The sequence below is a fragment of the Amphibalanus amphitrite genome, unplaced genomic scaffold, assembly GCF_019059575.1.
Source record: "Amphibalanus amphitrite isolate SeventyFive unplaced genomic scaffold, NRLGWU_Aamphi_draft 000787F_arrow, whole genome shotgun sequence".
NCBI classification, from domain to species: Eukaryota; Metazoa; Arthropoda; class Thecostraca; order Balanomorpha; family Balanidae; genus Amphibalanus; species Amphibalanus amphitrite.
In genome coordinates, this window is record NW_024882281.1 from 63,907 (window position 1) to 79,052 (window position 15,146).

The 15,146-nt window shown below is 46.0% G+C and overlaps 1 protein-coding gene across 4 annotated transcripts in view; it reads left to right on the plus strand.

Annotated features, from left to right (window-relative positions):
* Positions 1-11,773, plus strand: part of LOC122366138 (calumenin-like) — a 28,138-nt gene extending 16,365 nt beyond the window's left edge. For all 4 annotated transcript variants that reach the window (XM_043338005.1, XM_043338006.1, XM_043338007.1 and 1 more), the window contains exons 5-8: positions 8,060-8,218; positions 10,305-10,452; positions 10,714-10,829; positions 11,217-11,773. In XM_043338005.1, the coding sequence (XP_043193940.1) occupies positions 8,060-8,218; positions 10,305-10,452; positions 10,714-10,829; positions 11,217-11,405 (612 nt within the window). In that variant the 3' untranslated portion in view covers positions 11,406-11,773. The remainder of the gene's footprint in view (positions 1-8,059; positions 8,219-10,304; positions 10,453-10,713; positions 10,830-11,216) is intronic.
* The last annotated feature ends 3,373 nt before the right edge of the window (positions 11,774-15,146 follow it).

A 15,146-nucleotide genomic window follows, 5' to 3' on the forward strand; every position in this document is an offset into this window, starting at 1 on the left:
AATAATGCTATACAGTTAAAAACTTGCTCTCAAACAAAGATTAATCATCAAATTTTTACATTTTCAGAAGAAGACGTCATTTTTTTAGTAGAGTTAACAGCTCGCGTAAGAAATATTGTGTTCAGGGATCTCACCGTCATGTGAATTACGTGTTCAGGGTTTTCACCATCATGTGAATTAACCGTAAGTAAGGTTCATGCTCACTTATAATATAATTCCATTGGCTTCGTTGATCAGCATTTTCTGTAAGCGGTCACTCACACACCAGTTAGAACATAAAGCGCCAGTTTTATATTATGTAATTGGACTTGCCGAAAATCCAGAAATATATCTACGAGTTATTTTAGATAATATAATGAAGCCTTTACCTGCCTTTACCTAGGCGTGGTTTTTTTTCTATTAACTGAAAGAATTACTGAACGCTCGTCTTCAATAGCTGTAAGGTGCTCTCCTAATGACCAGGTGAGATTGATTTGAGAGGGATTGACAATGCAACATGTTGCATTTTCTGAAACTGTCAAGCTCTTGATGATGAAGGGACAATTTGTACCTATAATTAGTATTCTGTACCAGAGTGCAAACTTTCCTACAGCAAATGGTAAGACCATTACAGGTTTTCAAAGGCTTCACCACTTTCAATGTTGCTGGGCATCCTTTGCATGATTTTTACAGGCTAGACTGCTTATCAGAATGTAAGATTAAGGATTTAAAATTTTATATTTGAGTACTTAAGATTGAGCTTGAAATCTCACAGCCGTGGCCACAGCCGTAGCCGTGTTCTTGGAGATATTTGCAGCCGCCCCGGCCCACAGCCGTGGGGCTGCAGCCAGCCGCGGCTGCAGCCGGCCGGTGCAGACCTCAAGACTACGCTCGCTTCGCTCGCTCCGTAAAAACTGGTACCATCCACTACGCCTCGTGAAAACCAGCACGCTCGTTTGTATAAAAAAGATCCCTATCAATAAGGGGCATAACGGCAAAGAATAGTGCATAAAATCACAATTCATCCTCTTAAAGGTAGTGTGCCACCTTTGAAAGATTTCCCATTTTATTTTTCCTAGGATAAGAAGCTTCTGTTTTTACCTAATATCGCAAAAAAATCAAAAATGGGCCTGGAATAGTGCCTTTTTCGCCTAAAAGTTTATCGGTTTTTCGATATGTATAACAACTGTAGTGGGCTCACCTGCAAACAGGCGTCGGCAACAATCGCGAATGCGGCGCACATGTGACAATAAGCAAAGGTCATTATAGAGTTACGACGTACGGGAATGAGTTATCAGCTGTCTAATCGTAGACAAGACAATGTCGAGCCTGAAACGGTAAGCCTGTATTGGTATTGTTTCTTTTATTTGGCTGTCGAACATTATTTATGGTTTGAAATATGATTTTATGTAAAATAATTGATATGAAAAAGCCGTCTCTTAACCCTCGCATGTGTAGGGGGGGGGGGGGGTCGGATGGACCCCCCCCCATGGTTTTTCGCGAATAACTCGCGTAAAAAGCGGCCGATCGCGACGAAACTTTCAGTACCCTCGCATTGATCAATTTTACACCTACCCTGAAAATTTCATGACCCTGACCCTAATGACCTTTGACCTGTGACCTCTTTTCCGAGACCATGTTTGGCCGGAATCGCGATTTCGCGTATGTCGGCTCGCACTAGCCGCGTGTTTGCAAGCTTTTCGTGGTTTCAAACGTTCCAACATGTGATTTGATGTTACTCCCGTGTGTGTCAAGGTCACCTGAAGGTCAGGTCAGGTCATTGACCTTTGGTGACCTCGGGTGACCTCGGGTCACTTTTTCAAGTTTTACATGTTTCTAGGCTAGTTTTTGGAGCTGAATTCGAATTTAGCAACCATTTGAACATTTACGAAGTAGTTTTGGTGACTTCGTAACATGTTACGAAGCTGTCAGAGGCGGTTGACACGTACTACGAATACCCGTCACGACGCCTACTAGTTGGCCTGACCTGACCTGACCCGACCTGGTCTAAATGCTTCAAGACATCATCTGTGATCAAAACTAACACGATATTCGTGATCAGCACCCCGAAAAACCCCTTAGCAGCGTCTAAATGCTTCAAGACATCATCTGTGATCAAAACTAACACGATATTCGTGATCAGCACCCCGAAAAACCCCTTAGCAGCCACCAGCACGCTCGTTTGTATAAAAAAGATCCCTATCAATAAGGGGCATAACGGCAAAGAATAGTGCATAAAATCACAATTCATCCTCTTAAAGGTAGTGTGCCACCTTTGAAAGATTTCCCATTTTATTTTTCCTAGGATAAGAAGCTTCTGTTTTTACCTAATATCGCAAAAAAATCAAAAATGGGCCTGGAATAGTGCCTTTTTCGCCTAAAAGTTTATCGGTTTTTCGATATGTATAACAACTGTAGTGGGCTCACCTGCAAACAGGCGTCGGCAACAATCGCGAATACGGCGCACATGTGACAATAAGCAAAGGTCATTATAGAGTTACGACGTACGGGAATGAGTTATCAGCTGTCTAATCGTAGACAACACAATGTCGAGCCTGAAACGGTAAGCCTGTATTGGTATTGTTTCTTTTATTTGGCTGTCGAACATTATTTATGGTTTGAAATATGATTTTATGTAAAATAATTGATATGAAAAAGCCGTCTCTTAACCCTCGCATGTGTAGGGGGGGGGGGGGGTCGGATGGACCCCCCCCATGGTTTTTCGCGAATAACTCGCGTAAAAAGCGGCCGATCGCGACGAAACTTTCAGTACCCTCGCATTGATCAATTTTACACCTACCCTGAAAATTTCATGACCCTGACCCTAATGACCTTTGACCTGTGACCTCTTTTCCGAGACCATGTTTGGCCGGAATCGCGATTTCGCGTATGTCGGCTCGCACTAGCCGCGTGTTTGCAAGCTTTTCGTGGTTTCAAACGTTCCAACATGTGATTTGATGTTACTCCCGTGTGTGTCAAGGTCACCTGAAGGTCAGGTCAGGTCATTGACCTTTGGTGACCTCGGGTGACCTCGGGTCACTTTTTCAAGTTTTACATGTTTCTAGGCTAGTTTTTGGAGCTGAATTCGAATTTAGCAACCATTTGAACATTTACGAAGTAGTTTTGGTGACTTCGTAACATGTTACGAAGCTGTCAGAGGCGGTTGACACGTACTACGAATACTCGTCACGACGCCTACTAGTTGGCCTGACCTGACCTGACCCGACCTGGTCTAAATGCTTCAAGACATCATCTGTGATCAAAACTAACACGATATTCGTGATCAGCACCCCGAAAAACCCCTTAGCAGCCACACTTTACGACTTTCTAACAGGTCCCGATTTTCCCGACTTTGGGTCATTGACCTGACCTGGAAGGTCAACCAATGACCTAGGACCTTAAAATTGGGTATCATCGGCTTCCGCTCGTCACGGGCAACACGCTCGTTTTTTCCGCGAAGCTCTAGCTCGATCAGGGGCCAAACGGCAAGGGGGGGTCCAACCGACGTGGTCCGTCGGGCCGCGCGCTCTGACTTCGGCCAAGAAAAATGCGTCAGCTGATCATTGTCATTTCTGCCACTTGCGTGTGGTGAAATGGGGTCATAACTTAACCCTCGCATGTGTGCGGCGTTTGCCAGCTTCTAATGTGTAGGGGGGGGGTCGGTGGACCCCCCCTTGCCGTTTGGCCCCTGATCGAGCTAGAGCTTCGCGGAAAAAACGAGCGTGTTGCCCGTGACGAGCGGAAGCCGATGATACCCAATTTTAAGGTCCTAGGTCATTGGTTGACCTTCCAGGTCAGGTCAATGACCCAAAGTCGGGAAAATCGGGACCTGTTAGAAAGTCGTAAAGTGTGGCTGCTAAGGGGTTTTTCGGGGTGCTGATCACGAATATCGTGTTAGTTTTGATCACAGATGATGTCTTGAAGCATTTAGACCAGGTCGGGTCAGGTCAGGTCAGGCCAACTAGTAGGCGTCGTGACGGGTATTCGTAGTACGTGTCAACCGCCTCTGACAGCTTCGTAACATGTTACGAAGTCACCAAAACTACTTCGTAAATGTTCAAATGGTTGCTAAATTCGAATTCAGCTCCAAAAACTAGCCTAGAAACATGTAAAACTTGAAAAAGTGACCCGAGGTCACCCGAGGTCACCAAAGGTCAATGACCTGACCTGACCTTCAGGTGACCTTGACACACACGGGAGTAACATCAAATCACATGTTGGAACGTTTGAAACCACGAAAAGCTTGCAAACACGCGGCTAGTGCGAGCCGACATACGCGAAATCGCGATTCCGGCCAAACATGGTCTCGGAAAAGAGGTCACAGGTCAAAGGTCATTAGGGTCAGGGTCATGAAATTTTCAGGGTAGGTGTAAAATTGATCAATGCGAGGGTACTGAAAGTTTCGTCGCGATCGGCCGCTTTTTACGCGAGTTATTCGCGAAAAACCATGGGGGGGGGGTCCATCCGACCCCCCCCCCCCTACACATGCGAGGGTTAAGAGACGGCTTTTTCATATCAATTATTTTACATAAAATCATATTTCAAACCATAAATAATGTTCGACAGCCAAATAAAAGAAACAATACCAATACAGGCTTACCGTTTCAGGCTCGACATTGTGTTGTCTACGATTAGACAGCTGATAACTCATTCCCGTACGTCGTAACTCTATAATGACCTTTGCTTATTGTCACATGTGCGCCGCATTCGCGATTGTTGCCGACGCCTGTTTGCAGGTGAGCCCACTACAGTTGTTATACATATCGAAAAACCGATAAACTTTTAGGCGAAAAAGGCACTATTCCAGGCCCATTTTTGATTTTTTTGCGATATTAGGTAAAAACAGAAGCTTCTTATCCTAGGAAAAATAAAATGGGAAATCTTTCAAAGGTGGCACACTACCTTTAAGAGGATGAATTGTGATTTTATGCACTATTCTTTGCCGTTATGCCCCTTATTGATAGGGATCTTTTTTATACAAACGAGCGTGCTGGTTTTCACGAGGCGTAGTGGATGGTACCAGTTTTTACGGAGCGAGCGAAGCGAGCGTAGTCTTTCCATAGATTAACGGAAATTTGAGTATGAGCGGCCGGCCGACCGTTCGGGACGCTTTTACGAGGCTTATATCTCAGCAACTCCTTGACCGATTTACACGCGGCAATTTTTGTAGGACACCTTCATTCCTTCTACCAAATATTGGACTATTCCCGATGCGTGTGGGACGTGGGTAACACTTTATGCACGTGCCACGTGCAAAACGAAGAGGTGTCGCCTTTGTAACAATTGCAATATCTCGGTAACTACTGGGCCGATTGCGCTGAAAGTTAGCATGTAGGTAGGCACCCACCAGGCCATGCATATCTGTGTCACAGCTGGGGTGCTGCTGCACGTGCGCACGTGCAGGGGTCGATTCCAGATCTCGAGAACGGCTGAACCGATTGCGCTGAAATTTGGAACATGGTTAGGGACCGGTTAGTAGGGTGCCGTGCAAAAGTCAGTTGGGACCCATTTTGCACGTGCGCACGTGCAGGGTGCCGCTCCCAGATCTCGAGAACGACTAGGCCGATTGCGTTCAAATTTGGCACATCGCTAGAGACCGGTAGGGTGCCGTGCACAAGTCAGTTGGAGGTACGGCCCTCCAGCAAAAGAGTGGTTGGTTAGCCTATGTGCTTTTGGTGTAATAACTTCAAATGACAGAGACACTCCTGTAAAATGACTCAATACAAATGAGAAGAGGGTTCGTGCACACATCTCGGCAGTGGTTTTCAACAGCCATTAGACGTATTCATCAATGCAGATCGATTATTGTGATGTTGGCAACCAACCACTTAACCCTCGCCCTGGCAGGGGGGGGGGTCGATGCGACCCCCCCCTAAGGTTTTTCGAAGATAGCGTAAAAACGGCGGCGCGCAGCGCCGCCAAATTTGGCACAGCCTATGGGGCAACCTTTTTACATATGACCTGAAAATTTCAGGTCCGTGTGACCTTAGGTCAGGTCACCAGGTCAGAAAAACCGGTACAAGGTCATGGTCAAATTTCAAATTTCTTTTTGCACCTGTCCAACTCACAGTTTTGTACTGATTTCCTTCAAACTTTCAGGATGTGCTAATTTCACCGAGTTGTATAACATATAGTTCGGGTTTGAGGTCACTGACCTGAGGTCAGTTAGAGGTCATTACGTCGTAATGTTAAGCCTATGGGAAAATACTAAATTCGGAAAATACTGGAGATATCCGCTTCGTTCTATCACTTTTGTGCTTTGAAACCACAGTACTCAACAGCAGGTCACTTGGTGCTTCTTTGTTTGGTGTACTTATCCATGGGTCAGGTCAAATGAGGTCAACTGAGGTCAAATGACGTTTTTGCCAATAACTTGGCACATAATGACGCTAGAGCTTAAAAATGGTACCATTGTGTTCCTGGTGATCAGCCGAATCGAATGATATGCGATATGATGCAATTTGGTCAACTTTAACTTAATTTATTAATTTAAGTTTACTTAAAATTTAAGGAAAACTTTAAGTACACTTAAGCAAGCTAAAACGTATATCATTCGACGCGCCTTGACGTGCTGAGTTCACTGGTGCTTTTCTTTTTGCTCTATCTTAATTAGATCAAAAGTTATAAGCGAAAAACTTTTGACCTGTTTTTAGCGAAATTTTTACATTTATACCCCCAAAACCCCCCTAAATATTGACCTAGAGCAACCAAATTTGCACAGGGGCGAGAACTCCAGGGGGGCCCACCTACCTACCGAATTTGGTGTTTCTAGGTGCCATAGGAGCCAATCGCGAGGGGGGGGGGGGTCGTATTGACCCCCCCCCCTGCCAGGCCGTGTTATGAAAAATGCCCTGCCAGGGCGAGGGTTAACCCTCGCCCGTAAACGGTGTTTTGCCACCTTCGCCCATGCAGGGGGGGGGGTTGGTGCGACCCCCCTGGTGTTTGAAAACGGAGCGTCGTAGAGCTTAGCGGAAAAGAGCAACGGATTGCTCTCAACGAGATCTCGCGATTGGTGGTATATTTTTTTGGTCCTAGGTCAACATTTGACCTACGTATGACCGGTGAAAGGTCAAATTTTCGGAAAAATCTAACTTTTTCAGATCTCCGCGCCGATTGCGGCAAAACGGTAAGAGATATCGACTTGAAACCTTCACTATCGTGATCCTTGATCAATTCTCTATCGTTTGGTGTGTATTTCGATGTCATAACTAAAAAAAAATGATGCGTTGGGAGCATCGGAAGTCTGCAAGGTCATTTGTGCATTGGGTCACGTCAGGCGTGTGACGTCACTGACCTGACCCTGACCCAAAATGAACAACAAGAAACAACCGACGATGCCTGAAATGGATAGCAAATTCGAATTCAGGGCATCAAAATACCCCGAAAAGGCATACAAGTGCAAGAAGTCATTACAGGTCAACCGAGGTCACTGACCTGACCTTGACCTTTAGTAACCTTGAAAAGGTCAACGGACATTGTGCCAATGTCAAATCAGCCAGTTATGATTCTAAAACAATCCGTCACTGTGTCAGGTCAGTCGGCATTTATACCAATGTGAAGCAATCTCCAATTTAGCGTAAATCTGGCCGGAGGTTGTTCCCTTTATGACGTCATAACTCCGTGACCTGACATGACCTTGACAAAAAAAACCAAAAGTTGCGCAAAGGATGCCCCATAGGGTACTGAAAATTTGAGCAGGCTATCTGAAACGGTTCGGCGTGTAGCTAAGAAAAACCTCAGGGGGGGGGGAGGGGTGCACCAACCCCCCCCCCCTACATGGGCGAGGGTTAATACCTGGAGGGCCGTACCCCCTCGAAATTTCGCACGTGCAAGGCTCACCCTCTCGCTCGCTCCGTTAGTCGCCCCAAAAGGCGTTATACTGGTTTTATAGATAAATTCCTCCTATTGAAAATGCTGACTAAACTTTTCAACGGAGATACTCTGCAGTCTGCACGCTTACCTGAATTGCTAAATCTGTAATGCTTTTTGAGTGGTATTCCGCAACCAGGTTTTAGTTCACCGTTTCGAATAACAAAGCTAGTGTCAGTTCCGACAACGTTCTGTTCTGCTGTTGCGGCAGGCGCACACCACTAACGACAAGGACCACATCACGTGGGAGGACTACAAAAAGTCCGTCTACGGCTTCACCGACGACTCGAACGACCAAGAGGACGAGGACGGGGACAGCTACAAAAAGATGATTGAGCGCGACCACAGGAGGTGGAGGACGGCCGACGCGGTAAGCCAAGAGCACAGTGTTTGGGGCGAGTCATTGCCAAACCCATAGCTGGGCAGTTGGGCTCGGTCTTCTCCTCCCTCCCTTACGGAACGGTGTTACATTTCAGGAACGAGCTGGCTACATTTTAAAAAGTGCAACGGACCTAATTACTTATGCCACATCAGTGGTGGCTCGTTAACCCGCGCCCCACGTGAGGGGGGGTATTCATAGCCCCCGCCCCCCTCTCGTTTTTCTGCAATAACTTCTAAGCCGCCAGACCTATCGACGCGAAACTTTCAGTAGGCTGCATCAATTTGACACCAGGGCCTCGTTTCATAAAGCTCTGCCGTAACTTACACCTTTCCGTAATTCACACCCTTTCAAACTACGGAGCGCAAATGAAGCCGTTTCACAAAACCACAACTGGAATTGTTTACACCTCCGTAACTAAGCACATTTGCGTAGTTGCTGTAATTTATCAAGCGTCCTACAAATTACAATTTCATGTCAACACTTATTTTTTGCGAGAAATTATAAAACAATTAATGTTGAACTTAAATCTTAAAAAATTATTTATGAAAAAAATGATACTGATGACCATCCTTTATTAAAGGAAACAGTTCACTTTCCTGAAATTAGTATTTTGCTATTGATTTATGATTTTTTATGCTCAAAATGATCATGAAAGAAAGTAAAACCTTTTTGTAAAAACAATTATTTTCTTTATTTTAATATAGGACGAACTATATTCTATGTAAAATAATGTTTGAGGCGGAAGCTTATTGCGCGTTGACCAATCATATCGCGTGATTCAAACCTACGCATACTGCATAGGCTGTAAGCAGCATGCTGATTGGCTGACGATGACGTGGCTGCATTCCTGTGCAAGGCACGCATTCCTCTGCAGACTGCAAGGCACTCTTTTCGGAACGAGAAATGCAATATCTTCGTCTAGGGTGATCGTTGAGCCGTAAACGCTCCTGATTTGTGCTAGTCTCAGCTCAAGCTACGAAACTGCTATTCCAGTTCAAAACCCCATGTTAAAAGTGAACTATTTCCTTTAAATCAATATATTGAAAACAGCAGAAAGCCAGCTAAGCAGAAGTGTCTAACTACGAAAGCGGCGCGGCGCGGCGAATAAACAAAATTCCGATAGTGGCCACAAAAAGCGACTGGTACAGAAGATTTGCAGTTTCTTTTTCTCATTTGGGCTGTTCTTTCTTCCTCACCGGGCTCAACATTATAAAATATATTAAAAATTAGCTTCGAATCTTCACATTAATTCATATTCACGCAACATTTTTGTGCGTAGTTTACACCACTCATATCAAGAACTTGATAAAATATTTGGCGTTAGTTACGTCGTTTTATGAAACCCAAATGGCATCAATTGGTCCGGAATCGAGAATTTGCCGTAAATGAAGCTCCGTAATTTCGATGGTGTGAATTACTCCGGTCTCCAGCTTTATGAAACCGAATTGGCATCAAATACGCCAAATTGACGGAACGCCGTAAGTAATTCCTTTTATGAAACGAGGCCCAGGGCCTCGTTTCATTATATATTTGAGATATTGCAAAAATTCGCGAGGGGGGGGGGGTAAAATTTACCCCCCCCCCCAGCCCCGCGCGGGTTAAGATATAACTTTCTTTTATTTTACGCAAATAAATGGAGAACGACTGACGAAAGTCATGTTTTGCTGGAAGGGAGGAACGAGTAACGAAGCTGCAATTATGTGGGACGGTGCCCACTGCCCACTTATGCCCGATTACGGCTCGGCTACATGGGGGCGGATGCTAAATGGATCTGATTGCAGAATGTGGATTTCGAAGTTTACTATTGTCGCCTGTCGGTAGTTCACTCGAAATGTATGTAGGTTCCCCCTTAAAGTGGACAATTTTTTTTTGAATCTAAAGATGCAAAATATGAAATATGATAATGTAACGGGTGCGGAGCAAAGCTCCGTGAAATTAAACGTATCTGCGTTCTACTTACCCATAATTATTATTCTTTTTTTATTTCATAGTTGATTAGGAATCAACGAAAGCACTGCTAGACGGATAAATGACACTGGCCTGCAAGCATTGATGAGTGGATTGCTGTCACCAGGACGGCGATGGCAATCTGTCGCGCGAGGAGTTCGCTCACTTTCTTCATCCCGAAGAGGTAGACCACATGAAAGAGATAGTCGTTATTGAAACCATGGAGGACATCGACAAGAACAAGGACGGGAGAATCACAGAGGACGAGTACATCGGTGAGAACTGTACTTATTGTTTTCCAACAGCATTTATATTCCGTAGGAAAAAGTGCCTGAAGGGTTTGCTCTCATCTTCGTAAGTAAGTTACTCCGAAAGGTCGCACTATGTCTCGGGAAAAGGTCGCCGCACGTTTGTACACAACGATTCTGATGGCATTAACATTAACTTAGCCCGTCTCTTCCTAACGGTCCGGATATTTTGTGACTTCTCTGTTTTTGTGTAGGTACTCAATTACTGACTGTGTGGACTGTGTGCAGGCGATATGTTCGACGCCGCGGGGGGCGGGGAGGAGCCAGAGTGGGTACAGAAGGAGCGCGAGCAGTTCAAAAACTACCGCGACAAGGACGGAAACGGATACCTCGACAAGGAAGAGGTATGCCAGTCTCAGAGTGTTACATCATTGGTGACGTCGTGTTTGATATAATATGCCTCGCATTGCATGCATAGTTAAAGTCATCCGTAAGTACATTGCTGGTGTCGTCAAACATCAAATATTGATGTGTAAAAATATCTGACATTCGAGATAACTACACCGTGATCGCTCTGTAACAAAGCCGATTCGTTGTAAAGCGGATTGAGAGATGTGTTCTTTCATTTATGATTTATTATTTTTATAAATTTCAAAAGAAAATTTGTTAGTCGGCGCGCCCTAAAGCCCCAATTAACAAACAAACGAAGAAACTTTGTTAAAAAGGCAAGACATCGGCCACAGTAATAGTCTGTTTTTATTTATGGTAACGTCGCGCTCTGCTGTGCTCAGATATCGGCGTGGATCATCCCTCCTGATTACGACCACTCGCTGGCCGAGGCCAAACACCTGATTCTCGAGTCGGACACGGACCAGAACGGCGAGCTGACCAAGGAGGAGGTGCTCAACAAGTACGACGTGTTCGTCGGCTCACAGGCCACCGAGTTCGGCGAGGCTCTTTACAAACACGACGAGTTTTAGACATCTGCAGATGCCGCACAGGTTAATATTGAGCTTATGAAATATGCATGTTTACTTGCTTATTTTTTCAACTGATTCGTGTTACTATTGGTGCGTAGAGTGAGAAGCGTTTATCACATGTGAATCAGGTTCTCAACTGCTAGTCGTTGCGTAGGGGGCTTTTAGCGTTAGCCAGCACTGTTCGATTTCCTAGCGCGAAAAATACTTAAATGGCTGTTCTTAACATGCATGTGCTGCTGTGAATGCTTATGTTCAACTTGGTCTACTGTTTAGTGTGTCTTGCGTGGGCAATCGAGTCCTCACAACGTACTATTACCGCCAGAGTGTTTATACCGTTTGACTTGAGCAAATAAAGTTTATATGAAAAAGGGACATCTTTCCGAAAGGATCGCCGTGTGGAACTAGGTAGGTAATTGGTTACATTTCCCTGGACATAGGGTGGTTGTTGAAATCTGGTACTGAGAGTTGCGAATCGACGCTGAAAATTTGATAAGAGGGTGTTGTTCGTGACGTCAGTGCGCTGGGACACCGAGTCGTGCCGCCAATGTACGGACTACCCCCGGGACATCAGCTGCCATACCATACCCTCTATCCGTGGGCTGCCCCCAATGGCGTTCTCCGCGCTCCGCTGGGTCGGCAGCGAGCTCCGCGTGCCTGTGACCCGCTCCGGAGCCCCCCCCCCCCCCCGTGGGATCCGGGAGCGGAGGCTGGGACCGACCCGGAACGTGCCCGTGTAAACAAACCCGGCCCGCCAGCTGCCGCCTCTGCCGCCGGACGTGACGAGCCCCACAGGCCGGCTGCTGGCGCGGCGGGCGTGTTTGGGTTTTCGCGGTGCACGCGGGCCTGACGCGGGCAAGCGATCACGCTGGCATGAATTTCATTGGGGAACGATTTATTCCGTAATTAAATTTTTCGGGCGTTTGTTAAAAAAGAAAAAAAACACTCACAATCATATACAAGACGTCACAATTCAAGCTGTACCGAACAACATAGTACAGGGTGACACAAAAAAAAACGGTCATCACCAAATTTCGAATAACTTCGGAAGTTTTATTCAGATCAGCACCAAACTTCGGCCACTTAAGGTCACACCTATGTAGCATACATCCACCAAGTTTCAAGTCTTCACTACGAATACTTTTAGTACAGTGTGTGTTTTACTGACGCTCCATAATGTGCTCCAGGTGAGCGCCACGGCGCTGCAGGGCGTAGGCACACTTGCATCCGGCGGGCAAAGTTGTCGATAACCCGATGGCTGTGCACTTTACAGAGTGCAATGGCCTCTGGAGACAGTGCTCATGGGTGTGCTACCCCTGAAACGTTATTATTATCGGGTTATCGGCAACTTTGCCCGCCGGATGCAGGTGTGCCTACGCCCTGCAGCGCCGGGGCGCTCACCCGGAGCACATTGTGGAGCGTCCGTAAAACACACACTGTACTAAAAGTATTCGTAGTGAAGACTTGAAACTTGGTGGATGTCTGCTACATAGGTGTGACCTAAAGTGGCCGAAGTTTGGTGATGATCTGAATAAAATTTCCGAAGTTATTGGAATTTTGGTGATGACCGCTTTTTTTGTGTCACCCTGTACCATAGCAGTGCCTGTACTTCTTTAATACCGCCAGAAACTTGTTCGCTGAAATGCCAAATTCAGACAATCATTTTCAATTCCTATTCATTGAAATGATACGTCTCGCTTCTAAGTTCAAACAAGTAAGGTCCAGGCTAGACTAAGGGCCTGTTCCAGCGCCTCCAGAAACCTCCAGAAACCTCCAGAAAGCTCTAGAATCCTCCAGAGAGCGTTCCAGCGCCTCCAGAAAGCTCCAGAAAGCTCTCGCCAAAGCTCCAGAAACCTCCAGTAGCCTCCAGAGAGTTGAGAGGTCCCAATTTCTCTGGAGGCTCTGGTCTACAATTATGGCGCACATGTGACAATTATGATTGTAAACAAATGGCTTTTGACTGGTAATTTTACAATTTGAATGTAAAGAAAATTAGATTATTATAATTTTGTAAATCTTTCTTACTAAAATTAAACACAAATTTTGTTTTGCAAGAGTGTACCATATTCATTCCGTGACACCAATCTCCAGGGCCCTGTTCATGAAGTCTGCGGCCGCTGCGGCCAGCCGCAGGCTCTAAGCTCCGCCCATTTTTTGAAACGTCATCACTCACTCGGCCGCAGCAGCGTTCCATGAACAGCGTCTGCTGCCGAAATAGTTTCCGACAATTGTTTACAACTGAAGCACACCGGTAGATAATTTGTTTACAAAATCGTCTCCATGACAACACGGCCTGCGCCTATTTGACTTCAGTGCGCCAAGTTCAGTGCAATTAGTTTTCTTGAGGCTCGGCGGTCGCTGGATTGCGGCCGCAGAGATCGCAGCGGCCGCAGCAAGATGACGTCATACATTCGTCATACTACATGAGCCCCGCCCCTTTTTGTGACGTAACAACCCGGCTGGCCGCAGCGACCGCAGCGGCCGCAGCGACCGCCGGGGTTCATGAACAGGGCCCTGAAATCTCCAGATTGCGTTCCAGCGACTCCAGTAAAACTTCTGGTAGAGCCTCCAGTCAAGAATTTCTACTGGAGGCGCTGGAACAGGCCCTAAGGCTAGAAATAGGCTGGGCTAGGTTAGCTTGGTTATGTCAGTGTGCATGTTTTGGTTACCAAGAACTTGCATCTCGGTCTCGTTCATTTATTCACTCATTCATTCGCTCACTCATTCATCCCATAGATATAATTCATTCATTCAGTGGCGGCGGAAGGTATTCTAGGATAGGGGTGCAAACGATATTGAAGCGCCCCTTCCCGCTGGGCGCCCCTTACCATTGCCGGGCGCCCCAGGAGAATGAATGTTACACATCAACACCAATATGCCTCCCAGTGAAATGAATTATGAATGTCGCCTTTCGACGCCGGTAGACGCCCCAGACACCAGTGGATTTACTGCCGCCTTAACCCTCGCCCGTAAACGGTGTTTTGCCACCTTCGCCCATGCAGGGGGGGGGGGTTGGTGCGACCCCCCCTGGCGTTTGAAAACGGAGCGTCGTAGAGCTTAGCGGAAAAGACCAACGGATTGCTCTCAACGAGATCTCGCGATTGGTGGTATATTTTTTGGTCCTAGGTCAACATTTGACCTACTTATGACCGGTCACAGGTCAAATTTTCGGAAAAATCTAACTTTTTCAGATTTCCGCGCCGATTGCGGCAAAACGGTAAGAGATATCGACTTAAAACCTTCACTATCGTGATCCTTGATTAATTCTCTATCTTTTGGTGTGTATTTCGATGTCATAACTCTAAAAATGATGCGTTGGGAGCATCGGAAGTCTGCAAGGTCATTTGTGCATTGGGTCACGTCAGGCGTGTGACGTCACTGACCTGACCCTGACCCAAAATGAACTACAAGGAACAATCGACGATGCCTGAAATGGACAGCAAATTCGAATTCAGGGCATCAAAATACCCCGAAAAGGCATACAAGTGCAAGAAGTCATTACAGGTCAACCGAGGTCACTGACCTTACCTTGACCTTTAGTAACCTTCAAAATGTCAACGGACATTGTGCCAATGTCAAATCAGCCAGTTGTGATTCTAAAACAATCCATTAGTGTGTCAGGTCAATCGGCATTTATACCAATGTGAAGCAATCTCCAATTTAGCGTAAATCTGGCCGGAGGTTGTTCCCTTTATGACGTCATAACTCCGTGACCTGACATGACCTTGACAAAAAAATACCAAA